The sequence below is a fragment of the Staurois parvus genome, unplaced genomic scaffold, assembly GCF_062004578.1.
Source record: "Staurois parvus isolate SC_StPar_1 unplaced genomic scaffold, SC_StPar_1.0 ptg001224l, whole genome shotgun sequence".
Classification (NCBI taxonomy): domain Eukaryota; kingdom Metazoa; phylum Chordata; class Amphibia; order Anura; family Ranidae; genus Staurois; species Staurois parvus.
Window position 1 is genome coordinate 531051 of NW_028319020.1, and position 26257 is coordinate 557307.

General features: G+C 49.3%; 1 protein-coding gene across 1 annotated transcript; it reads left to right on the top strand.

Annotated features, from left to right (window-relative positions):
* The first annotated feature begins 4978 nt into the window (after positions 1 to 4978).
* On the top strand, positions 4979 to 12290 carry LOC149438033 (zinc finger CCHC domain-containing protein 3-like). Its single transcript, XM_089660321.1, has 2 exons — positions 4979 to 5674; positions 12276 to 12290. The coding sequence occupies exons 1-2, from the start codon at positions 4979 to 4981 to the stop codon at positions 12288 to 12290; spliced, it is 711 nt and encodes a 236-aa protein (XP_089516447.1).
* The last annotated feature ends 13967 nt before the right edge of the window (positions 12291 to 26257 follow it).

Consider the following 26257-nt stretch of genomic DNA (forward strand, 5'->3'; position numbering starts at 1 on the left):
GCAAAGGAACAGAAACAGGATGCAGGACAGATACAGGGCCCAGGACAAACACAACACCAAGGCAAAGTCTGCAAGTCTGGCCATCCCTTAAATACACCAGTATCATCAGTTCCAGGTGTTAGCTGGCTGAAAGGTTGAGTCTCTGATTGCTGGGAGCACCCGCTGGCCAGCCCTGGTACTGCAGATCAAAAGGCAGGTGAGTCCCACCATTGCTGGCCAGTCCATTCCTAACAGTACCCCCCCCTCAAGGAGCGGCCTCAGGACGCTCCAAACAGTCCTAGCTGGGCAAAATGTTCCACCGCCCGGGTCTGGCAACTGGCGGGATATCAAAGACTGGCACACCGGGCAGGACTCCGGGCAGCGGCACACCGGGCTGGACTCCGGGCAGAGGCACATCGAGCAGAGGCACACCGGGCAGAGGCACATCGGGCAGGACTCCGGGCAGAGGCCCATCGGGCAGAGGCACATCGGGCAGGACTCCGGGCAGCGGCACACCGGGCTGGACTCCGGGCAGAGGCACATCGAGCAGAGGCACACCGGGCAGAGGCACATCGGGCAGGACTCCGGGCAGAGGCCCATCGGGCAGAGGCACATCGGGCAGGACTCCGGGCAGAGGCACATCGGGCAGGACTCCGGGCAGAGGCCCATCGGGCAGAGGCACATCGGGCAGGACTCCGGGCAGAGGCACACCGGGCAGAGGCACATCGGGCAGGACTCCGGGCAGAGGCACATCGGGCAGGACTCCGGGCAGAGGCACATCGGGCAGGATTCCGGGCAGAGGCACATCGGATTACCAGGCGAAGCAGCAGGCACCGAGCCCCCGGGCGGGGCGGCAGGCACCGGGCCCCCGGGCGGGGCGGAAGGCACCGGGCCCCCGGGCAGAGCGGCAGGCACCGGGCCCCCGGGCGGGGCGACAGGCACCGGGCCCCCGGGCGGGGCGACAGGCACCGGGCCCCCGGGCGGAGCAGCAGGCACCGGGCCCCCGGGCGGAGTAGCAGGCACCGGGCCCCCGGGCGGAGCAGCAGGCACCGGGCCCCCGGGCGGGGCGACAGGCACCGGGCCCCCGGGCGGGGCGACAGGCACCGGGCCCCCGGGCGGAGCGGCGGGCACCGGGCCCCCGGGCGGAGCAGCAGGCACCGGGCCCCCGGGCGGAGCAGCAGGCACCGGGCCCCCGGGCGGGGCGACAGGCACCGGGCCCCCAGGCGGGGCGACAGGCACCGTGCCCCCAGGCGGGGCGACAGGCATCGTGCCCCCAGGCGGAGCGGCGGGCGCCGGACCCCCAGGCGGAGCGACAGGTCTCGGGCCCTCAGGCGGAGCGGCGGGCGCCGGACCTCCAGATGGAGCGACAGGTCTCGGGCCCTCAGGCGGAGCGGCGGGCGCCGGACCCCCAGGTGGAGCGACAGGTCTCGGGCCCTCAGGCGGAGCGGCAGGCGCCGGACCCCCAGGAGGAGCGACAGGTCTCGGGCCCTCAGGCGGAGCGGCGGGCGCCGGACCCCCAGGAGGAGCGACAGGTCTCGGGCCCTCAGGCGGAGCGGCGGGCGCCGGACCCCCAGGTGGAGCGACAGGTCTCGGGCCCTCAGGCGGAGCGGCGGGCGCCGGATCAGGTACCGGATCATCTGGATCAACAGCGGGCATCGAGTCAACTGGCCTAATAGGATCGTCAGGCTGGATCAGTTCATCATGCTGGGTAGAGGCATTAGGCCGAGTAGAGGCTTCAGGCCGAGTAGAGGCATCAGGCCGAGTAGAGGCTTCAGGCCGAGTAGAGGCTTTAGGCTGAAGAGAGGCATCAGGCCGAGTACAGGCATCAGGCCGAGTACAGGCATCAGGCCGCGTAGAGGCTTCAGGCTGAGGAGAGGCTTCAGGCCGCGTAGAGGCTTCAGGCCGAGTACAGGCATCAGGCCGAGTACAGGCATCAGGCCGAGTAGAGGCTTCAGGCTGAGGAGAGGCTTCAGGCCGAGTAGAGGCTTCAGGCTGCGTACAGGCATCAGTCTGAACCACGGAAGGCAGGTTCACCGGTTTGGATACTGGCAGGATGGTATTGGTTGGAAAGAATTTTCGCTTTTTTCTGGTTTTAACTACTGGAGCACTGCAAGTAAACGCAGGTCTGCAAACGAATGGAGCAGCTGGAGACAGAGAAGAACTGGAGGATGGAACAGGAGAGGGAGCAGTTGCTACAGAGGGCTTTTTTACAGGGTTAAAGGCAGGATAGGTGCAGCGAGTGGGAACAGGGGACTGACATGCGGTAGATAGCCAAGTATACTGGGCTGTAACTGGAGGAGCTGGTGGGAATACAGGAGTAGAGTTAGAAGCAGGACTGGGTCTTTGTAAGCTGACTGAGGCTGGGTGCAACAAATCTGTCCATGTCTGCAGTATGGGTTGAACAAAGCTGAGCTTACACAAAGCCTGTCTGGTCAATGACTGCACTGCGTTTATACAATCTCTTAGTGTCTGTGGTGAACATGTGGAATAACGCTCCAGAAAGTAACCCACATCATCCTCTAATAACCACACCAGGGACTCTACCTGGTCTGCACTAAATGGTGGCAAAAATTCATCCCTGCATTCGGGGGAACCAGATGAAACCAACTCTGCACAAACCTCAATCAATGGCTGCACCTCAGAGAACACTGTGCCCTGATCTACTAGAACATGAGCGATCCGTATACATTCTAGCAATTCATCCCGGGTATACTCCTTCAGAGTTTGATAAGCATACTCCCTGTCATCAAACACTAGCAGATATAAATACACAACCTCATCCAGATCCATCCTTCCCCTCAACAAGCCAAGATTGCTTCCCTGTGCAGCCACTTCTGGTCAGGATTCTCCTTGGTGTAATGTCAGGGCTCCCAGGTATGACCAGAGATGTGTGACTGACGCAGGGAAACGCAGACCTCAGATATGTTATAAACAATATAATTTATTAACACTAACAGTACAAACATAAACGCAGTGCAATACTAAAACATAATACAGTGCAAACAAACCCAACCAACCACCCACAGATAACAGTACATACAATGCAAGCGTCGTCAGGCAGGCCGGGTCAATATCAATTGGGCAGGTAGGTACAGGGGGAGCAAGCGGAGAATGGTCGGGGTCACAGGCCAGGTTCAGCAGGTAGCAAGCAGCATAGTACAGAGGGTCAGGCAGAGGGATGGTCCGGGTCACAAGCCAGGGATCAGAACAGGTAGCAAACAGCGTAGTACAGAGGGTCAGACAGAGGGATGGTCAGGGTCACAAGCCAGGATCAGAGCAGGAGAAGTCAGCAAAGGAACAGAAACAGGATGCAGGACAGATACAGGGCCCAGGACAAACACAACACCAAGGCAGAGTCTGCAAGTCTGGCCATCCCTTAAATACACCAGTATCATCAGTTCCAGGTGTTAGCTGGCTGAAAGGTTGAGTCTCTGATTGCTGGGAGCACCGGCTGGCCAGCCCTGGTACTGCAGATCACAAGGCAGCTGAGTCCCACCATTACTGGTGAATTCATTCCTGAGAGAGGGTGTGTTGCATTTGTCTGCTGAGCCCCAGAAAGGCCCGAGAAGCCTGGGGCTAAAGTGCCCTGCCCAGCCCAGGCAGGATGGCGGATCCTGGGCCTGGGTCCAGCGAGGAGAAGGCCCTGGAGGGGCCTAGTACCGGCCTCTCTTTTCCACCAGTAGAGGACCTGGGAATGGCCCCTAGGAAGGGGGAAGTTTATTCTGCCTACTGGGACCGTGTGGCCGCTCGGGCCAGGTTAATAGACAAGGAGGAAGCCAAGCTCCAGAAGCTGACTCTGGAGCTAAAGAAGTTCCGGTCATCCTACGACCGTGTATGGTCTACTAAGCGGCAGGCCATGAAACCGGACCTGGAGGCGCTGGAACTTCGTGTGTCACAGCAGGGGAGGTATGTGGCGGCGCTGCAGCGCCAGAGCGGCGTCCTAAGCGAGAAGTATCTGAATGAAGCGAGATTTAAGGCTGCAAGAAGCCGCAGTGTTGCGGTGATGCGGGGTCCGGTGGAGGAGGCCTCTTCGGTGGAGGAATTGTCGGGGGAGTTGCTGGTGGAAGGCGAGCAGGGGCAGGTTGAGCCCACAGCACCCTCAGAGGAAATGGCGTCTAAAATGGAAGACAGCGTGGTGGCAGGATCATCAGAGTCCCTCCCCCCTGGGCAGCTGCCTGTGGATTGGGGGACCCAGGTGGAGGAGGAGGAGATAGTGGGCGGATTGCAGTTCCTGGCAGAGGCGGTTGCAGAGCTGCGTGGAGCCGACTTCAGGTTTACGTCCGAGGACTCAGAGGAAGAAGCTGAAAGTGATGTCATCCCCCGCAAGCCGGCTAAGCCAGTGGTGAAGGAGCATGCTGCCTTTGTCATGCTGCAACGCATCCCCAAGGACGTGTTGGCAAAGGCAGGGGAGCCACTGGAAGGGGAGAAGGACTCTGCTGATTGTGTTGGTGAGATGGTTCTGGACACTGGGGTAGCGGGTATAATGCCTGCAAAATTGTCTGAGGTGCAGGTTAGCCCTACAGTTCTGGCTAAGGGTGTTTCCCCTCCGGTGGTGGTCCCACTGGGCCCCGCCCCTTTGGGGGGCATGGTGGCCTCTGGTGTGCAACCAGCAGGTCCCCCGGTTTCTCCTCAGGGGGCTCCAGGTTCTCAGGTCCAGGCTCCTGCGGGTCCGGCTCAGGTGGGTTCTCCTGCTGGTATGGGTGGTCCCCAGCCCCGGGCTCCACCAGGTCATGGCTCATCAGCATCTGCCCCTTCAGTTGCTGCTGCTGGTGTGGCGGCTTCCCCTGGTCATGCCCCCTTGATGTTGAGTGCCCCTGGGGCTAGATCGGGGCTCAGTTACTCTGCTGCAGTTAGGGGAGGTCAGGGGTCAGTGGGATCGGCCCGGGCAAGGGCAGGTAACCTACCCACTTCCGCCGCAAGGCGAAATGTTGTTCAGCTGAAATGGTCAGGGGAGGGCCCCCCCCTTAGCAGGAGAGAGGTCATAGACCGCATATTAGAAATGGGCTTCCGTGCTGCGGATATTTTTGCGTTTATTGCTCCAGTTGGTACTGGAGAATATGACGTGTCCTTCATGCGGCCAGAATTGTTGGACCTCTTTTGGCAGAGGTATGAGGCCACCTTTGTCACCAGCCCTAGGTGGGTGGGCCTAACCCCGAGGCTCGTCTCTCGCCAGTCCCTGATTAAAAAAATAACGGTGCTGGTGAGAAATGAATCCATCCCAGCATCAGATATTGTGGTCTGGCTAAGTAGATATGGGGATGTGATGGGGCCCCTTGGGAAGATCAAGGATGAGAGGGGAATATGGACAGGTGGGTGGACGACCACCGTCCGCTTAAAGGTGGTTGGAAATGTGCTCCAGCACATTCCCTCTTCTGCTTTTCTAGGGAGGGACCGCCTGATAATTTTTTATGCGGGTCAGCCGAGGGTCTGCCACCGCTGTGGGGGCAAGGGGCATTTTGCGGCCACCTGCCCCGTCATTAGATGTTCCCTGTGTCAGGAAATAGGACACCTGGCCAGGGACTGCAATGTTGTCCGATGCAATCTCTGCGGGGTGCTCGGGCATTCATACAACCAGTGCCCGGAGGCCCTCCACAACCTTCCGGTGGGGGAGCTTGAAGCAGAGTTGGATCGGATAGATGCTGAAGAGGCTGAGGCGGCATTGGAGAGAGCGGCTTCGGTTGCTGTGGCGGCCCTTGTAAGGGAAGGGGAGGTTTCTGTGGCCCCTCCTGTCTCTGTCCCCCCTGTTTTGTCTACCCCTTTGGAGTCCCCTGTTGTTCCCCCTTGTGTGCCGGTTCCTCCTCCCAGGACTAAGAAACAGCTGAGGGAGGCTGCTAAAGGGGCCGGGATGGTTGAGGCTAGGTCTAGTCCCTCAGTGTCTGCTCCCCCCTTGCTCTTGCCGCTGCGGCGGAGTAGGAGGCCCGGTAGGGAGTCCCGGGAGTCCCAAGGTTCTGCTCCAGTAGGGGCTCAGGTGGAGGAGGGGTGGTCCCTGGTGGGTAGGCGGAGTAAGCCAGTTTTGTCCTCAGCAGGGTCGGTGTCCTCTTTAGAGGCGGGGGAGGTGGCCCTGGGGAATAGGTTTGGGGCTTTGTCGGGGGAGGAGGAGGGGTCAGGTGATCCCGCTTCCCCGATGGAGGACGAGGATGCTGGGGGGTCTCTTAAGAGAGTGAGGGACCCTGCCAAGAAAGTCAAGAGGAGGATTAAGAAACGTCCCTCTCAATTATCTTAATGGCAGTTCCCGCTCCGATAAAGGTAGCAACCATTAATGTTGCCAGCCTGAAGTCTGTAAGTGCTAGAGAAACAGCCTTATTTTTGATCAGTGGGATGGAAGCTGATATTTTCTTTTTGCAGGAGACCAGGTTGCCCACCTTGGCTGATGTCCATCTGGCCAAGCGTGAGTGGAGGCGTGGGCCCTCCTACTGGTCTCTTGCGGCTGAGCTTTACAGCGGAGTTGCGGTGCTTTTTACCGGCATGGTAACGTGTCGGCGGATAATTGAGGTAGAGATCGGAAGATGTCTGATTCTGGATGTTCTCGTAAGGGGGCATGAGCTCCATCTCATTAATATCTATGGCCCACAGTCCAAGTGGGACAGGAAGAACCTCTTTGCGAGGATTAAACCTTACCTCTTTACATCCCGGCTGGTAGTCTTTGGAGGTGATTTTAACACCATTACTAGGCCCAAGGACAGGAGAGGCTTCACTGACGGGCTGGGATATGATAGCAATTTTCTAAATGCTATAGTCAGGGAGGCAGGTCTGGTTGACGCTTGGATTCAAAGTGTCCCAGACGGCACGGGTTTCACCTTTAGGAGAGGTAATAGCCAGAGTAGGATAGACAGGTTTTTTTTGAAGGAGAACTCTGCCTTCTCGGCACCTGAGTGTCAGGCGGTGGAGTTTTCTGATCACCTTATGCTATCTGTCACCTTGAATATTTCAGACACGCCGCTGAGAGGAAAGGGCATCTGGAGGATGAATTCGTCTCTGCTGGAGGACGAGGAGGTGAGACGATCTTTCGAGGAGTTCTTTCAGGCGCAGGAGACGGTGCTGGATTTCTGCGGCAGTAAGTCTGAGTGGTGGGAGCTCACCAAAGTGCGGATCAGCAGGTTTTTCAAGGCCGTTGGTAAGAGATGGCAGTTTAAACAGTATAACGCCTACCAGCGGTTGCGGAGGAAGCTCGACCGCCTTGTTTCTAGCGGTGGAGATTCGGGGGCAATCTCGGAGGTGAAGCTTCTCCTTAGGAAACTCCAGTATGATCGGCGTGCCTCTTTGGTTCTGGAGAGGGATTATGGGAAATACCACTCGCCTGACCCTTTCCAGAATTGCAAACAGAGTGCAGCAGTTAAGACGATCTCTGCTCTGAGGGATAGTACAGGGTCCCTGGCTAAATCCAGGTCAGGGATTCTGGAGGTCTCCAGGTCCTTTTATGCGGATTTACTGAGTGAGAAACACCTTGACCGGACAGGGATGTCGAGCTTTTTGGAATCCACGCCTGGTCTGGACAATGATGTCCCTCTGGCGAGTTTGACTGGGGAGATTACTGCAGAAGAGGTGTCCAGAGTGATTGATAGTCTGGCCATTAAAAAGACTCCTGGGCCAGACGGTCTGACTGCCGAATTTTTTAAGGCTTTTAAATCCCGCCTGGCACCTCGTCTCGCGGAAGTGTATAACAGCTGTCTGGATGAGGGATCTCTCCCTCCTTCCATGAGACAGTCTGCAGTTATTCTCCTGTCAAAGGGTAAAGATCCTTCGGCTATTGAGAACTGGCGCCCCATCAGCCTCCTCAATGTCGATAGAAAGGTTCTGGCGAAGATCTTGTTCTGGCGCTTGTCGTCAGTGGCAGACAGTTTGCTTTCTCGTCAGCAGCATTGCTCGGTCTAGGGCAGGAGTACCTTCACAGCGGTGTTAGCTGTCCGGGAGGCTCTGGAGCGATGTAAGGCTGAAGGATGGGGAAAGTACTTGCTGGCGGTGGATCAGGCAAAGGCCTTTGATCGAGTTGATCACAAGTACCTCTGGCATCTCCTGGACCGGTATGGTTTGGAGGGGAGGTTCATCGGCTGGTTGAAGACATTGTACTAAGGGGCGGAGAGCTTCATGTTGGTGAATGGTTGGGTTGGGCAGCCCTTTGAGGTTGGATCTGGGGTGCGCCAGGGGTGCCCGCTGAGTCCCTTGCTCTATGCCTTTGCCATCGACCCCTTCGTCAGGAGGCTAGATGGCGGGGCGGTGAGTGGGGTGCTGGTGGGTGCCACTGGAGATCCGCCTTTGAGAGTTGTGGCTTATGCTGATGACGTTTCTGTTTTCATTTCTGGACCGGAGGAGGCGCAGGAGGTGGTTTCAGTAATGGATCAGTATGCCGAGGCATCAGGTTCCAAGGTCAATCAGGACAAATGTGAAGTTCTCTGGATGGGTAGGGAGGGTGAGAGCTTCTCACTCCCGGACACCTTCCCGGTGCCTCAGCCGAACATCAAAGTGTTGGGCATCAATTTTGGCTCTGCTGATTACAGCAAGCAAAATTGGGAATCCAAGCTGTCGGATGCCGAGGTCAAAGTGAGATGCTGGAAGGGGTGGCGGCTCTCCTTGAGGGAAAGGGTTGATTTGATCAAGACTTTCCTGCTCCCAGTCTTTTTGTACGTCAGCTTCGTTTGCCTCTTGCCAGAATCACTCTATACGAGGATCTATAGCTATTTCTTCCAGATGTTATGGGGGAATCGGCTGAACCTCGTCAAGAGGGACGTGACTTACTCATCCAGGCAGGAGGGTGGCCTAGGTATGGTCAACCCGGTGGTCTTTTTCTCTCTGATGTTCTTGAAACATAACTTTGGTAACATGCTGGCAGAGAGACCGCCTGCATGGGTAGGACTGTTCCGGATCTGGTTTGGATCCTTTCTGCACAGTTGGGAGAGTGGCGGGCCAGTGAGAAGCCTGCGGGTCAAGCATGGTAAGCTCCCGGCTTATGTGGCCCCGTGCCTGAAGTTACTCCGGCGGTGGCATGTGACTGCGGAGGAGGTCCGGTCCCTCCCCAGGAGGCTCCTGGGTGAGAGGATTGTGGCATCTGCTGGCCGCTGGCCTTGAGAGATTGCCCGGGCCATGTTATGAGGGAGGGTTTGCGGTTGATAAATCTGGAGCGGATCCCCCTGAAGTTGCGGGACCAGGCCTGGCTCGCCTTCCATGGCAGGCTCTACGTGAGGGGTAACCTGAAGTACCGTCCTGCGGATGACCGTGGTTGTCCGAGGTCGGAGTGTGGGGGTGAAGTGGAGACTATGGACCACTTCTTGCTTCAGTGCCCCTTTAACGTAGAGGTGTATAAACAGGTGGGAGGGGCTCTGGGTGTTCCTTTCCTCCATCGCATGTCGTATGCGGAGTGGGTGTATGGAGCATTCGAGAGTCGCATGGGTTTTAATTTGGACACCCTGTTTTTAGTCAGCTTAGTTGTCCGTTATTACACTTGGATGGCACGGTGTCAGGTCTCCATTCGGAAGAAGGTCCTCCCTGTTCAGGTGGTGGCGAGTGACATCCTTGGTGAGGTGGGGAAAATTCGGGGTCTTGAGAAAGACAGGCTGCGACGCAGAGCTTGGATGGAGGCGTGGAGGAACATCAAGCCTGTTGCTGCGGTCTGTTGATCTCGGGTGGTGGGATCTGTCCCTAGTTTCTGCCTTCAGCACTCCCTAGATTTTTGCGTTCGGATCTTTTTGGTAGCCTTTTGCATGGTAGGTTGTAGGGGTCAGACGTGGAAGATCTGCGGGTTCCTTAGCCCTCCCCTGTGGTGTATATAATAGTATGGTTAGGTCCTTTGTATATAGTTTAGGCCATATAGGCCGTAAGCAGCGGGTTTGAATATGGAAATTGCATATGGTTTATGTTTTTGTCTGAGCCATAAAGGCTCTTAGTCATGTGGTCTCGGCCATAAAGGCCTTGTACTGTAAATATTGTATATAGTTTCCGTTTTTTACTTTCAGGTTATGGACTTTTATTTATGAGCCGTTCAGGCTATGTTTGAGTTTTTTTTTTTTTTTTTCCCCCAGGGACTGTTGGGACATTTTAGTTTCCTTTCTGTTGAGTTTTGTATTTATTTATTTATATTTATACTTTTATACATAAGTCTGATGGATATGTATGACATCAATACATAATAAAAAATCTCCATTCCTAACAATAACTGCCTGTATATACAGGTGAAACTCGAAAAATTAGAATATGGTGCAAAAGTTCATTTATTTCAGTGCAGCAACTTAAAAGGTGAAACTAATATATGAGTCTCATTACATGCAAAGCAAGATAGTTCAAGCCGTGATTTGTCATCATTGTGATGATTATGGCTTACAGCTCATGAAAACCCCAAATCCACAATCTCAGAAAATGAGAATCTTGTGAAAAGGTGGAATAATCTCGGCTCAAAGTGTCCCACTCTAATCAGCTCATTCAGCCATAACACCTGCAAAGGGTTCTTGAGCCTTTAAATGGTCTCTCAGTCTGGTTCAGTAGGAATCACAATCATGGGAAAGACTGCTGACCTGACACCATCACTGACACCCTCCATTAGGAGGGAAAGCCTCAAAAGGTCATTGCAAAAGAAGTTGGATGTTCCCAAAGTGCTGTATCAAAGCACATTAATAGAAAGTTATGTGGAAGGGAAAAGTGTGGAAGAAAAAGGTGCACAAGCAGCAGGGATGACCGCAGCCTGGAGAGGATTGTCAGGAAAAGGCCATTCAAAAGTGTTGGGGACTTTCACAAGGAGTGGACTGAGGCTGGAGTCAGTGCATCAAGAGCCACCACACACAGACGGATCCTGGACATGGGCTTCAAATGTCGTATTCCTCTTGTCAAGCTGCTCCTGAACAGCAAACAATGTCAGAAGCTTCTTACCTGGGCTAAGGAAAAACAGACTTGGTCTGTTGCTCAGTGGCCCAAAGTCCTATTTTCTGATGAGAGGAACTTTTGCATCTCATTTGGAAACCAAGGACCCCGAGTATGGAGGAAGAATGGAAAGGCACAAGGACCCCAATTGTATGGAGGAAGAATGGAAAGGCACAAGGACCCCGAGTATGGAGGAAGAATGGAGAGGCACAAGGACCCCGAGTATGGAGGAAGAATGGAGAGGCACAAGGACCCCGAGTATGGAGGAAGAATGGAGAGGCCCAAGGACCCCGAGTATGGAGGAAGAATGGAGAGGCACAAGGACCCCGAGTATGGAGGAAGAATGGAGAGGCACAAGGAACCCGAGTATGGAGGAAGAATGGAGGGGCCCAAGGACCCCGAGTATGGAGGAAGAATGGAGAGGCACAAGGACCCAGAGTATGGAGGAAGAATGGAGAGGCCCAAGGACCCCGAGTATGGAGGAAGAATGGAGAGGCACAAGGACCCAGAGTATGGAGGAAGAATGGAGAGGCACAAGGACCCCGAGTATGGAGGAAGAGTGGAGAGGCCCAAGGACCCCGAGTATGGAGGAAGAATGGAGAGGCACACACTGCAAGATGCTTGAAGTCCAGAGTGAAGTTTCCACAGTCTGTGTTGATTTGGGGAGCCATGTCATCTGCTGGTGTTGGTCCACTGTGCTTCATTAAGTCCAGGATCAACGCAGCCATCTACCAGGAGATTTTGGAGCACTTCATGCTTCCTTCCGCAGACGAGCTTTATGGGGATGCTGACTTCATTTTCCAGCAGGACTTGGCACCGCCCACACTGCCAAAAGCACCAAAACCTGGTTCAATGACCGTGGGATTACTGTGCTTGATTGGCCAGCAAACTCACCTGACCTGAACCCCATAGAGAATCTATGGGGCATTGCCAAGAGAAAGATGAGAGGCATGAGACTAACAATGCAGAAGAGCTGAAGGCCGCTATTGAAGCATCCTGGTCTTCCATAACACCTCAGCAGTGCCACAGGCTGATAGCTTCCATGCCACGCCGCATTGAGGCAGTAATTGCTGCAAAAGGGGCCCAAACCAAGTACTGAGTACATATGCAGCTTCTACTTTTCAGAGGTCGGATATTGTTCTATGTACAATCCGTGTTTTATTGATTGCATGGAATATTCTCATTTTCTGAGATTGTGGATTTGGGGTTTTCATGAGCTGTAAGCCATAATCATCACAATGATGACAAATCACGGCTTGAACTATCTTGCTTTGCATGTAATGAGTCTATCTCATGTATTAGTTTCACCTTTTAAGTTGTATTATTGAAATAAATGAACTTTTGCACAATATTCTAATTTTTCGAGTTTCACCTGTATATATAATTCCTAACTCTGGTGTTGTCAGATTTCATCCTGCCTCTTCTTTTCAGACCTTCTTAAATCTTTTTAGGAACTCCATAATTGATTCCCTACTGCTCTGCTTACAAGCAACTACTGTAGCTAGTGACTGTTAATTTCTGCAATTAACTCTTTCCACATCTGTTTCTGTCCTACGGCAGTTCTCCACTCATAGTCCACAGTCAGTCCAAATGGCTCATGAAGCATGGTGGTCCAATCCCAACCTGATTCCATATCATATCCCAAAATTCCATCGATGATTATCCTCATGTCCTGTTGTGAACATTGTCGTCCCTGAGTTGCTCTTTTCAAGTAGTTAATGGCAGCAGTGGGGTTTTCCCGTGGATCAGGACAATGCTTTATAATGCCATTAACGTCATTCATTACCATTGGCTTTATCACCACATCATTTCCCACAATGATGTAAGGGTAAGCTTGGGGGGCTCCCTCGTCTTCAGCGTCTTTTCTGGACCTCAAATAATACTTACTGAGTTCTTCTGAATTATCCTGTTCCGGCCAACTCACCTCTCCTGTTGAATCTTCTGACTCCTCACTTGCTGCGTCCCTCTCCTGTATTGTCTGCTCTTTTACCATTGATGTCTGTCCTCCTGATTTCATTGCCTTGCTTACTACCTTGCCTTTTTTATTTTCCTCCTTCTTGGTCCTGGGTGTCAGAGCAGCCAGTTTGCTGCATCTGGTCTAATGTCCTTCCCAATGTAACTTTTGTTTCTTTCCACTCTTTATTAATTTCATGCATTGATACACTTGAACCTGACTCTTCTTCTGAAGAACCTTCCCCATCACCACCGATCACTGCCAAACAGCCTCCTTCATCAGTGGGAGACTCTTGGGGCAGAATGTAATGCATGTCTCCTCCTATTACGTGACAACAAATAATCCTCATCCTTAGGGAGCTGAGGATACAGCTGAGTATAATCAGGAAGTGCAGTGGCAGGCATCAAAGGGCCATAAATAGCGTTGGCACTATATAAATCCTGTATAATAATTAGTCTGTTTAGCTACTGGGGCAGAAGGGATTGGTTTCAGGCATTTATATCCTGGGGCATACTTCAACCAATTCAATGCTCCCCCTCACATATATAGGGAAAGGCAGTTTTGTCCCCTAAATATATCCCCTTTATCATATCCATGTGAAAATCATCATCATTGTCCCCATCTCTGGGAAAAGGACTGGCACTCCCCATGGTTGAACTCCACCCCACCAGGCTGTCCACCCATTGGACAACATAAAAATCCAAACTGACACTCAGGCAACATACTCTTTACATGTTTCATTAGCTGGTAGTTGGGATTTTTCTAGAGCTGATCCGTCTTCCTTAGTAAATTTCTTTAACAGGTTTTCTTCCTCTGAATACTTTACACGGTGGCTCCGGAGGGTCTGGGTACTTCCCCTTACCTTGGGAGTTTCCCATCATCACTGCAAAGCAAAGATGCGATATTACAGTGAAGGAAATAAGTATTTGATCCCCTGCTGATTTTTAATGTTTGCCCACTCACAAAGAAATGATCAGTCTAAAAATCGAATGTTCGGTGTATTGTAACACTGAGGGACAGAATTTCAACAACAAATTCAGCAGAAATGCGTCTAACAAATGATGACTGATTTGAATGTTCATGAGGGAAATAAGTATTTGATCCCCTTCACAAAATATGACTTACTACTTGGTGGCAAATCCCTTGTTGGCAATCACAGAGGTCAGACGTTTCCTGTAGTTGGCCACCAGGTTCGCACACATGTCAGGAGGGATTTTGGCCCACTCCTCTTGGCAGATCCTCTCCAAGTCATTAAGGTTTGGTGGCTGACATTTGGCAACTCAAAATTCCAGCTCCCTCCACAGATTTTCAATCGGATGAAGGTGTGGAGACTGGCTAGGCCACTCCAGGACCTTAATGTGCTTCTTCTTGAGCCGCTCCTTTGTTGCCTTGGCCGTGTGTTTTGGGTCATTGTCATGCTGGAACACCCATCCATGACCCATTTTCAATGCCTTGGCTGAGGGAAGAAGGTTCTCACCCAAGATTTGACGGTACATTGCCCCGTCCATCGTCCCTTTGATGCGCTGCAGTTGTCCTGTCCCCTTAGCAGAAAAACACCCCCAAAGCAGAATGTTTCCGCCACCATGTTTCACAGTTGGGATGGTGTTCTTGGGGTCATAGGCAGCATTCCTTCTCCTCCAAACACGGCGAGTTGAGTTGATGCCAAAGAGCTGGAATTTGGCCTCATCTGACCACAACACTTTCCACCAGTCCTCCTCTGCATCATTCAGATGTTCAGTGGCAGACTTCAGACGGGCCTGGACATGTGCTTTCTTCAGCAGAGGGACCTTGCGGGCACTGCAGGATTTCAGTCCTTGTTGGCGTAGTGTGTTACCAATTGTTTTCTTGGTGACTGTGGTCCCAGCTGCCTGGAGATCATTGACAAGATCCTCACGTGTAGTTCTGGGATGATTCCTCACTGTTCTCATGATCATTGACACTCCACGAGGCGAGATCTTGCATGGTGCACCAGACCTAGGGAGACTGACACTTGTTTTGTGTTTCTCCCATTTGTGAATGATTGCACCAACTGTTGTCACCTTCTCACCAAGCTGCTTGGCCATAGTTTGGTAGCCCAGTCCAGCCTTGTGTAGGTCTACAATCTTGTCCCTGACATCCTTGGACAGCTCTTTGGTCTTTGCCATGGTGGAGAGTTTGGAATCTGATGGTTTGATTGCTCCTGTGGACAGGTGTCTTTTATACAGGTAACACACTGAGATTAGCAGCACTCCCTTTAAGAGACTGCTTCTAATCTCAGCTTGTTACCTGTATGAGAGACACCTGGGAGCCAGAAATCCTGCTGAATGATAGGGGATCAAATCCTTCTTTCCCTCATGAACATGCAGATCCGTCATCATTTGTTAGACATGCATTTCTTTTGAATTTTGTGTTGCTATTCTGTCTCTCAGTGTTACAATACACCGAACATTCGATTTTTAGACCGATCATTTCTGTGTGAGGGGTGAACATTCAACATCAGCAGGGGAGCAAATACGCATTTCCTTCACTGTATGTGAGCTGGCCTATGTGTTTCTCTCCCAGTGATGACTCTTTGTGCCGGGTGAAGCTGGACTGAACTCACATAGAGCTCCGACAAATTTTTTCTCAACTGCACAAGTGCTTCAAGGCTGAAAATCCCCTGGACAGATACACTCCTATTGTGACTCCTTCAGACTGTCACCATGCTTTCACCTATCCCAGGTCAATGGAGAAATCTCCTCGCTGAGTAGATGGGGCGTCTCACAGTCCTACAGAGACTTGGAATACATCTACTGAACAGTTTCTCTAGTTACAAGCGTACATAATCACTGAACACACTACTCTGTATGATTGTATGGAGGACATACACACATTTCTTATACATCAACCTAGGTTCTGTTTAACCCCGCGAGCTCCCAAAGCTCCAGAGAACAATTGCTCGTGCTACCGCAGCACAGAGGCTTGGTGGAGATAGGGGGCGATCAGGGCAAAGGAAGACAAAAAATGCTCACTTACCTCCGATGGCCGATCCTATCCCACTTCTGACACCACTTCTGTCAGGAACATCAATTTATGCCGGCCTCCTCCTCCATACAAACATCCAGTTCAAAGTACTTTGGGAATAATGCAAGTCAGACATCTAGATGTGTGATGCAAAATGTGACTTCTTTATTATTCATCAAGCTTTAATAATAAATGAGAATGCGGCATATTTCAGGTGGTTTCCATAAAGCACCAATCAGAATACAGAATAGAGATTTCAATAAACTACTCTATGGCACGTCATAACAAAAATACAACAGGATAGTGACTTCTGTGATTTCTATAAACAAGAAATGTGTGCATAGATACCAGCATTCACATCCCACGGGAACATCTTGTATGTACAACAAACCAGTTAGTAGGCACAGAGCAAAAGTGAGTGAACTATTAACCCTTTCATATAGTAGGTGGAGCGAATTACTATGATACTTAGCGCCACCTAAAGGATGAATAGGGATTTTTTTTTGTTTTAAATAAATAGTTGGTTTAGTCCTGAGGTTTTATGTCTTTAATGTCTACTATACTCATAAATGTATGAATGTGATCTCCGATACTTGTATGACACCACCCCTCACATAGTACACTAAAAATATGTCGGGGGAGAGAGACAAGCATGTGTCCAGCCGTGACAAATTCTGCTGTATTTTAATAAACACTGATTTCCTATAATCATCAGCTCCCTCTAGTGGCCATAATGAAGTATTATTCAAAAACACATCAATCAGGAAAAACAGTTCAATACATTATGGCCACTGAGCCAATGATCATAGGAAATCACTGTGTGAAATAAAATTACACCATGTGACATGGCTGAATGAATGCTGGTCATATTAGTTCATCTATTCTCTAAGTGGGGTGGTATCTATTGGGCCAATCCCTTTTACAAACCACACATAATATCGCCCTTCAAAGTGAAAACAGAAACGATTTGCACAAAATCAAAGAGTAGAAATATTTTCCGGTGGATCCCCTCTACCCAGACCCCATATGTAGACATAGAACAACAAGCGGTGTTCCCTCTCGTGCCGCACTCCTCCAACCACCCAAACCCACACAGAAGCAAAGGGAAATAATGAGAGGAAAGTTCCCCCCTAGTTTGGGGCGGAGTTCTCCTTCCCTCCTGTTGGGGGATGGGAGAAGGATGGACTGAAGACAGAGAGATGCTTCGGGGTCACCACTGTTCTGTAGAGCCTTGAAATGAAGGACATCAACTTCAGAAGTTCTTGTTGTCTGTGTAAAGTTCCCCGATAACGAGATCTGGGCTCTCCCGGCTTCTAGCTCTGTAACCCGCTATATCATTATCAGGAAACGCAACTCCGACACCCAAGAAGGGCTGAAGTTGTGTCCTTCATTTCCAGGATCTACTGACCACTCTGCACCCCGACATTTACTGCACTTCATCCATGTCTTTGGGGACCTCTCATCTCCTTATCAACTGTTTCTTCCATGATGAAGATCAGCCATGGAGTATATCTGAGGTATATATCAGGGTGTGCTTCTTCCCCACATGAGAGCTGGGATGTCCAGCAACATTCATCTAGAAGACATTTCCCACACTCAAGGCACTAATACACCTCCAGGGTTGTGTGGTACCCCTGATGTATAGGAAGACAGGACTTCAGTGAGGAACATTTCCCTCACTCAGGACAGGAATGTGGCTTCTCCCATGTGAGATCTCTGATGTTTGGAAAGACTTGACTTCTCTGAAAAACATTTCCCGCACTCAGGACAGGAATACGGCTTCTCCCCCATGTGGCATCCCTGATGTGCGATAAGATGGGATTTCTGTGAAAAACATTTCCTGCACTCAGGACAGGAATACGACTTCTCCCTCGTGTGAGATCTCTGATGTGTGTAAAGATTGGACTTATCTGAAAAACATTTCCCGCACTCAAAACAGGAATATGGCTTCTCCCCTGTGTGAGATCTCTGATGTGTGTAAAGATGGGACTTATCTGAAAAACATTTCCCGCACTCAAAACAGGAATATGGCTTCTCCCCCGTGTGAGATCTCTGATGTCTGGAAAGATTGGACTTCTGTGAAAAACATTTCCCACACTCAGGACAGAAATATGGCTTCTCTCCTGTGTGAACTCTTTGATGTTTGTAAAGACTGGACTTCACTGAAAAACATTTCCGGCACTCAGGACAGGAATATGCCTTCTCCCCGGTGTGAGATTTCTGATGTATGTAAAGATTGGACTTCTGTGAATAACATTTCCCACACTCAGGACAAGAATACGGCTTCTCCCCTGTGTGAGATCTCTGATGTGTGTAAAGATTGAACTTATCTGAAAAACATTTCCCACACTCAAGACAGGAATACAGCGGCTTCTTCCCCGTGTGAGATCTCTGATGTTTGGAAAGATTGGACTTCACTGAAAAACATTTCCCACACTCAGGACAGGAATATGCCTTCTCCCCAGTGTGAGATCTCTGATGTGTGTAAAGATTGGACTTAGCTGAAAAACATTTCCCGCACTCAGGACAGGAATACGGCTTCTCCCCTGTGTGAGATCTCTGATGTGTGTAAAGACTGGACTTATGTGAAAAACATTTCCCACACTCAGGACAGGAATATGGCTTTTCCCCTGTGTGAGATCTCTGATGTGTGTAAAGACTGAACTTCAATGAAAAACATTTCCCACACTCAGGACAGGCATATGGCTTCTCCCCCGTGTGAGTTCTCTGATGTTTGTAAAGAATCGACTTCTTTGAAAAACATTTTCCACACTCAGGACAGGAATACGGCTTCTTCCCTGCGTGAGATCTTTCATGTGAATTAAGGTTGGATTTATAATGGAAACATTTCCCGCACTCAGTACAGGAAAACCTCTTCCCTGTTGGAAGGCCGGCCCGGTCCCGCACAGTCTGAGGTTCCTCAGGATACGAGGAATCCGATGGTCCATCTACACTGGGTGGTGCCGGATGGACATTGGAGGGAGCCGGGTTTTCTCCTGGACTATACTGTGTGATGTCCTCATCTTCTACTTTCCAGTCTGGAGACAAAGTGAGACAATCCTCGGAGGTTTTCCTCATCTCCCGGCCATGGACTAAAATACAAAGACAAAAAGGATTACTAGACAGGAGCTGATTGGTTCCCCCATACCAGAAAGACAGTGAGAGATCCAATGAGAACTTTATCATCTGGACCAATCAGTGAGCAGTATGGGTGGAGGAATGGATTTAATGTTCATGACCCACCTGTGCTGATCTCTGTAGGAGTGTCCTCCTCTATAAATGTCCCCGTTATTCCATCCTCCTCCATAGACTGCTGATCATCCCTCACATACGCCTCTTCTTCTTCTGCTTTCACCTCAAATTCTATATCGATTGGATCTCCACTCTAAATCAAGGAAATGAGAGAAAATATCATCTGTAAAATATAAACTCACATAAAATATCCACAAATTGTCTGTACAAGTCCATGTTCTAGATTCTCCATCCCACCAACCTTGTAATAGTGAGGGATGGTGTGACCTTCCTGTGTGGAATCCCGGGAATACAGAGGACGGGGACATCTCTCTGGTGGGTTCCTGGTATTAGGTGGCTCCATCATATCCTTGTGTCCTTCTGAAAACTCCTCCATCACTCCATACTCCTCATCCTCCTCTTTATACTCTTCTTTACCATCAATATTATCATCCCCGAGGATTCCACTCTGAAAGATATAATAAAACATTCATTGTAACAAACATGCTGTGTATAAATCACAACTACCAATAATTGTCATCATCTACCTGATGATGGTGAGGGATGGTGTGACCTTCCTGTGTGGAATCCCGGGAATACAGAGGACGGGGACATCTCTCTGGTGGGTTCCCATGACTGGATCCATCTGTAGGAAACACACACACTGACTGAATCCATTGTTTCTATGTGTTTATCAGATGATGGGGGATCTAGGTGGATCCTCCGTACTGCTCTCTCCTTTACAATAAAGTCTCCTCTTACCCGGTGATGTGAGGGGCGGCTGATTGTCCATCATGACGTCCTTGTAGAGATCCTTGTGTCCTTCTAAATACTCCCACTCCTCCATGGAGAAATAGACAGTGACACCCTGACACCTTATAGGAACCTGACACACACAATGATACAGTCACCATCCAGACACATCCCTTGTCTGTTACTGGAGAATGTCCCAGAATTCCCGGCACCGCTCACCTCTCCTGTCAGCAGCTCCATCATCTTCTTGGTGACTTCTAGAATCTTCTGCATGTTGTGTCTCTCAGGGTTTAGGGAGTCACATGGAGGCACTGTGATGGTCATATGATCACCTGACTTCAGAAGAGGAAATCTCTGTATTGAGGAACCAATAGGAATATCATGTTAGAATCCCAGAATCCTCTTCACCTCTCCGGTCAGGTATGTTTTATTAATAAATATAAGAGTAATGTCATGTGACCTCCCAGAATCCTCCTCACCTCTCCGGTCAGGTCTGTGTTTTATTAATAGAGATGAGAGTGATGTTATGTGACCTCCCAGAATCCTCCTCACCTCTCCGGTCAGGTCTGTGTTTTATTAATAGAGATGAGAGTGATGTCATGTGACCTCCCAGAATCCTCCTCACCTCTCCGGTCAGGTCTGTGTTTTATTAATAGAGAAAAGAGCGATGTCATGTGACCTCCCAGAATCCTCCTCACCTCTCCGGTCAGCAGGTAGATGATCTCCAGGGTGAGGTTTAGTATCTTCTCAGTCATGTGACTCCGGTCCTCCTCCATCCTCATTGGTGCCATCATGTGATCTATACAGGTCTCCTTGTAGACGGATAACTTTGGGAAATGAAAGTAAGAATGATTTGGATGGTATTGGTCACACAATAATAGGATGTGGATGTGAGGGGGGAATAGGAGGGTTGCTGGACATTGAAGAACTACTCCCCCCATGGGAAGACATTTAATCTGAACTGTTTAGTGTTTGCTACATCTTGGAGGTCCTGGGACAATCTTGACCTGTCATATCAGAAATCCCCTTTTCTCTGTTGGGTTTGTTTGGTCTCTGAACTGGTTTTGATGAGTATTAGATCTGCAGACAAGGAATGATAAATCTGATCCTTCCTATGACCTGTTTGCTCTGAGGCAGTGCTGTGAGGTCAATGTCGGCTCATCATGATGTCCAGGAAGGGGAACTTGCTGACTTTTGGCCGGATTTGCTGACTTTAATAGCCAGAACTCTGACTGCAAGGCTCCAATCTCTAGCAGCCTGCTGACTGACAGGAGTGATGTCACTGTCACTCTCTGCAGTAAGAGAAGGGATTGGATGGGATAGCAGGAGGATCCTACTGGTGTAATAGAGAGCTCTGGGGGAGGAGTCTGTTCTCTTCCCTCCAATGACAGCCCATCGTGGGTAGGAAGAGAACAACATAAGGGAAGGGTTAGTTCATTCATTGCCAAGTATACTGTGATATCCAGGACATTGTACAGAGTGGTGGTGGGTTCCTGGGGCTTTGAATTCCAGCACCGGGCACTGCCAGAGCCTGTGTCATGGGAAGGTATTGAAGTGTCTCCTGAAGATGTTCAGCACTGACCCCTGACTACCTTTTAGTCGATAATGCACCAACAGACCTCCTCTAAGAACAAGTGACCACCAAGGGGTGAAGGACCGCCCTCCTTCATTCCACTTGGTATACTGGAAAACAATGAGATGGTAAGAAGGTGAAGGTTGTCTTCCTTTCCTGATAGGAGTTCTGTAAGGAGGTCTGGAAAGTAAATACAGCAATGTAAGGGGCCCTATGCTCCATACTCCTGACCCCGGCACTCCATCATTGTGTTGGCTGCATAGTGTAATGATTGCCCATTGGCTGCCTGTGTAGTGTCATCATTGCCCTTTGTAGGCCATGTATGGTCAGGATGGTCCTTGTCTTGTCTATTTATTGTCAGTGCTGTTTGTTTAGAGGACCATATTACTAGAATTTATCTCCACAATGAGGAGAATTATCCGGCCCCGGAAGTGGGGGAATGTTCTGCCCCTGAAGGGGTTCATCTGGGTTCCCACACTATATATGTGTGTATCATCATCTGCTGGAGATAAAAGACGTCACAGTGACTATGGAGGAAGAGGACGGACATGACTATGGAGGAAGAGGACGGACATGACTATGGAGGAAGAGGACGGACGTGACTGTAGAGGAAGAGGACGGACGTGACTGTGAAGGAAGAGGACGGACGTGACTGTGGACGAAGAGGATGGACGTGGCTGTGGAGGAAGAGGACGGACGTGACTGTGGAGGAAGAGGACGGACGTGACTGTGGAGGAAGAGGACGGACGTGACTGTGGAGGAAGAGGACGGACGTGACTGTGGAGGAAGAGGACGGACGTGACTGTGGAAGAAGAGGACGGACGTGACTGTAGAGGAAGAGGATGGACGTGACCGTGGAGGAAGAGGACGGACGTGACCGTGGAGGAAGAGGACGGGCGTAACCATGGAGGAAGAGGACAGGCGTGACTATGGAGGAAGAGGACGGGCGTGACTATGGGGGAAGAGGACGGGCGTGACTATGGAGGAAGAGGATGGACATGACTATGGAGGAAGAGGATGGATGTGACTATGGAGGGAGAGGACAGACATGACTATGGAGGAAGAGGACAGACATGACGGGGGTTACTGGGTGTAAATAGGAAATAACATCTTATTACCTCCTCTGCTGCCACTTCCACAAATGTTTCCGATCTGCTTCCTCCCAACTCACCTCTCGGAATGTCCTGCCTGTACCTGACATCACTTCCTGTCTGTACCTGACATCACTTCCTATCTGTATCCCATAGAGAAGTCCTGTCTGGGGAGAAATGAGATCACCATCTTGTGGATTTCATAGGAACTGCAGCCCCGAGAAACGTCCCCTAATAACATTCCAGCATTGTATCTACCTTACAGGGATACCAGGAAAGATCAAAAAGAACTAAAAAAGTAAGAAACAATAAACCTAACTCTTATGCAACCAACTGTTTATATAATATATTTTACTACAGATAGAAAAGTCTTAAAGACACAGAACACAAGATAAAAACAAAATACATAATAAAACAGAGACCTCCAAAACAGATATTTTTGGGTAAAATATGCAAAAATACATCCTAAAGTATAAAAATATCTATCAATCCACTCATAATGAAGATGTGAGACATAAATGACAAGGATGTAATGGTCACAGAGGAATGGTGGTGGAGATCTCTCAAAGTAAGAACACTTCCTTGAATGGTTCTATAAATAAAGAATGAATCCTGGAGGGAATAAAGCTGTAAAGCAATAAATAATATATAAACTGGGCCATCCACTTCATCCATAAAGACATTGTGATTGAAGATCTTCTAGATCACATACAAGGAGGACTCATCCATGATTTCATACATTTGTTTGGAAGGATAGAACAATCCTCAGAAGGGAACATGTAGGATGACAGGAAAGGCTCCTGACTGGTGAGATCCTCCAAACATAATGATGACATCCATGAACTGGAGCGAGCTCGTTGGGGTGATAAAGCCAATCTGGAAACACTGTGTAGACGTTCTCCAAGAACTCAGCACACTCCAGGTGTGGAGAAAGTCTCCAGGTGGGTTTAGCCTGCCATTTATCATAGGTAGAAATGTCCACACATGGACTTCCACAGGGACCCCCGAGACTACATATAGAACCTGTACAGTGTCCCCTGTAATGAACTGCTTCCCACCAGGCCTATAGCAGAATGACAGCTGAGCGGGATCTTTCCCATCCTGGGTGGACATCATATGAAGTCCTCCAAGTCTAGTGGCTCTGCTGTATCTTGATATGTCACCTGCTGTGTCCACCAGATGACAGATCATTGTACCAGGCCAGCCCAGTACCATGTGATTGCTGTGACCAATCACAGTGATCACATGACAGTTGTACACAATGAATGGCTTGCATTCATAGCCATTCATTGTGTACTATTGTGATGATCTCTGTGATTTGTCACTGGCTCACTACCTCTGCTGGAAGTTTACTCCAAGCATCAACTACTCTTTCAGTAAAATAATACTTTCTGAGATTAGCTGTGAACTTTCCTCCAGTTAGTTGGAGGTCATGTCCCGTGTTCTTCATTTTGGTTTCATATTGAAAATCCTGCCCTCCTGAACCTTATTCACTCCCTTGTTGTATGTAAAGGTTTCAGTCATGTCTCCCCTTTCCCTTCTCTCCTCCAGACTGGACATGTTACGTTCCTGAAGTCTCTCCTGATATCACTATTTGTATTCCCCGTCTCTGGACTCGTTCTATCTTATCAATACCTTTATGTAAGTGAGGTCTCCAGAACTGGACACAGTATTCTAAATGAGGTTGCTGGTGACCCCTCTAGTGATAGAAAGATCTATATAGAGGAATCAGGACCTCCTTCCTCCTGCCAGTGACCCCTCTAGCGATATAAAGATCTATATAGACGAATCAGGACCTCCTTCCTCCTGCCGGTGACCCCTCTAGTGATATAAAGATCTATATAGAGGAATCGGGACCTCCTTCCTCCTGCCGGTGACCGCTCTAGTGATATAAAGATCTATATAGAGGAATCAGGACCTCCTTCCTCCTGACGGTGACCCCTCTAGTGATATAAAGATCTATATAGAGGAATCAGGACCTCCTTCCTCCTGCTGGTGACCCCTCTAGTGATATAAAGATCTATATAGAGGAATCAGGACCCTCTTCCTCTCGCCAGTGACCCCTCTAGTGATATATAGATCTATATGGAGGAATTAAAAAGAGAACAATCCCCTGCGCTTGAATGGAAAAATCCCTACCCCTAAGCTGCTAACACCTCCCTTCAACCATAAAGTCTAAATAATCGATATATAATGGTGTAGCGCTAAATAAATACTAACATAAGTGACCAAAATCAGACTAAATATGATGAATAAACAATCAGAAGTGAAAAAGTGTACCAATAATAAATTAGTGCACACACACAATCAATATAAAAGGATAACCCCAACTACAGGGACCAAACTAAGTGAATAACATAATTAGTGCATGTGTACAAAAACACTCTGAAAATATTATATATATATCCACTAATAAAAAGTCCACACACTGTTCCAATAATGTTGATTAGTGCTCCACAGCAATAACTTGCATTTAAATAAATGTGAATCCAGTGCCAACAACTCGTGAATCCAAAAACATCCAAAGTGCCCCCTCAACTCCTAAAAGTGACCACAAGGGCCAGCTCGCTTTAGGGTAAGACACGCTTTCCCAGGAATAGCCTCGTCACCACCGGATGGACCCTCCTGGATATCCCACAGGCTTTTATCCTCCTGAGTCCTCCAATCCCCTAGTACTTGTAATAGTAGTTCACCCACACAGGATCATAACTCATTTGTGATCTCATACCTGAGAGCTTGGTGAGCACAGGGTCCACAGCATGTCACTCCACCTCCGATCACCGACCTGCACTCCCGATCCACTGCTGGCTGCACTCAGAGTCCCCGTACAAGCTACCCTGAGAGCCAGGATCCTATTCCTGGGAAAGCGTGTCTTACCCTAAAGCGAGCTGGCCCTTGTGGTCACTGTTGTGGACTTTTTATTAGTGGATATATATATATATATATAATATTTTCACAGATGTTTTTGTACACATGCACTAATTATGTTATTCACTTAGTTTGGTCCCTGTAGTTGGGGTTATCCTTTTATATTGATTGTGTGTGTGCACTAATTTATTATTGGTACACTTTTTCACTTATGATTGTTTATTCATCATATTTAGCCTGATTTTGGTCACTTATGTTAAAAAGGTTGTGAGAACCACAATCGGGCTCAGGGTAGGATTTCTGCTGCTGTTCCTAATTTTGAGATATGGATTGCGTGCACGCCGGAAAATAATTACACGGACAACTGTCCAGTACAACCACTTTCACATCATCTCATCTCTGTTTATTGCAGGGCGGTGCTTAACCTTTTATACATAGAAAACAATAGAGTATACGTCACTATTACGTAAATACAGTCACATTCTGAAAGGCACATTTTGCTTGGCTGAAATATAGGAGAAATGTAGAAACTTGATGCTTGCTTCTCATCCCGTTATCTATTCACTCCCCTTCACATACTCAAAGCCTAAGTGAAATCCTCTCAGTGCGAAGGGAGGGGTTGAGAGCATCACTCTGAGCAAACAAGTTAAGGAGGACTGCAAAGCCCAGCAGACAAAAATATATACGCAGAACACATATATTTAGAAATATGAAAAAGTATAAAAGTAAATATGTATAAAATGTATATTTTAAACAGGAAACAGAATAGGCATTTTACCAAATCCATCAGAATGTTAGTATTTATTTAGCGCTACACCATTATATATTGATTATATGGAGGAATTGGGACCTCCTTCCTCCTGCTGGTGACCCCTTTAGTGATATATAGATCTATATGGAGGAATTGGGACCTCCTTCCTCCTGCTGGTGACACCTCTAGTGATATAAAGATCTATATAGAGGAATCGGGACCTCCTTCCT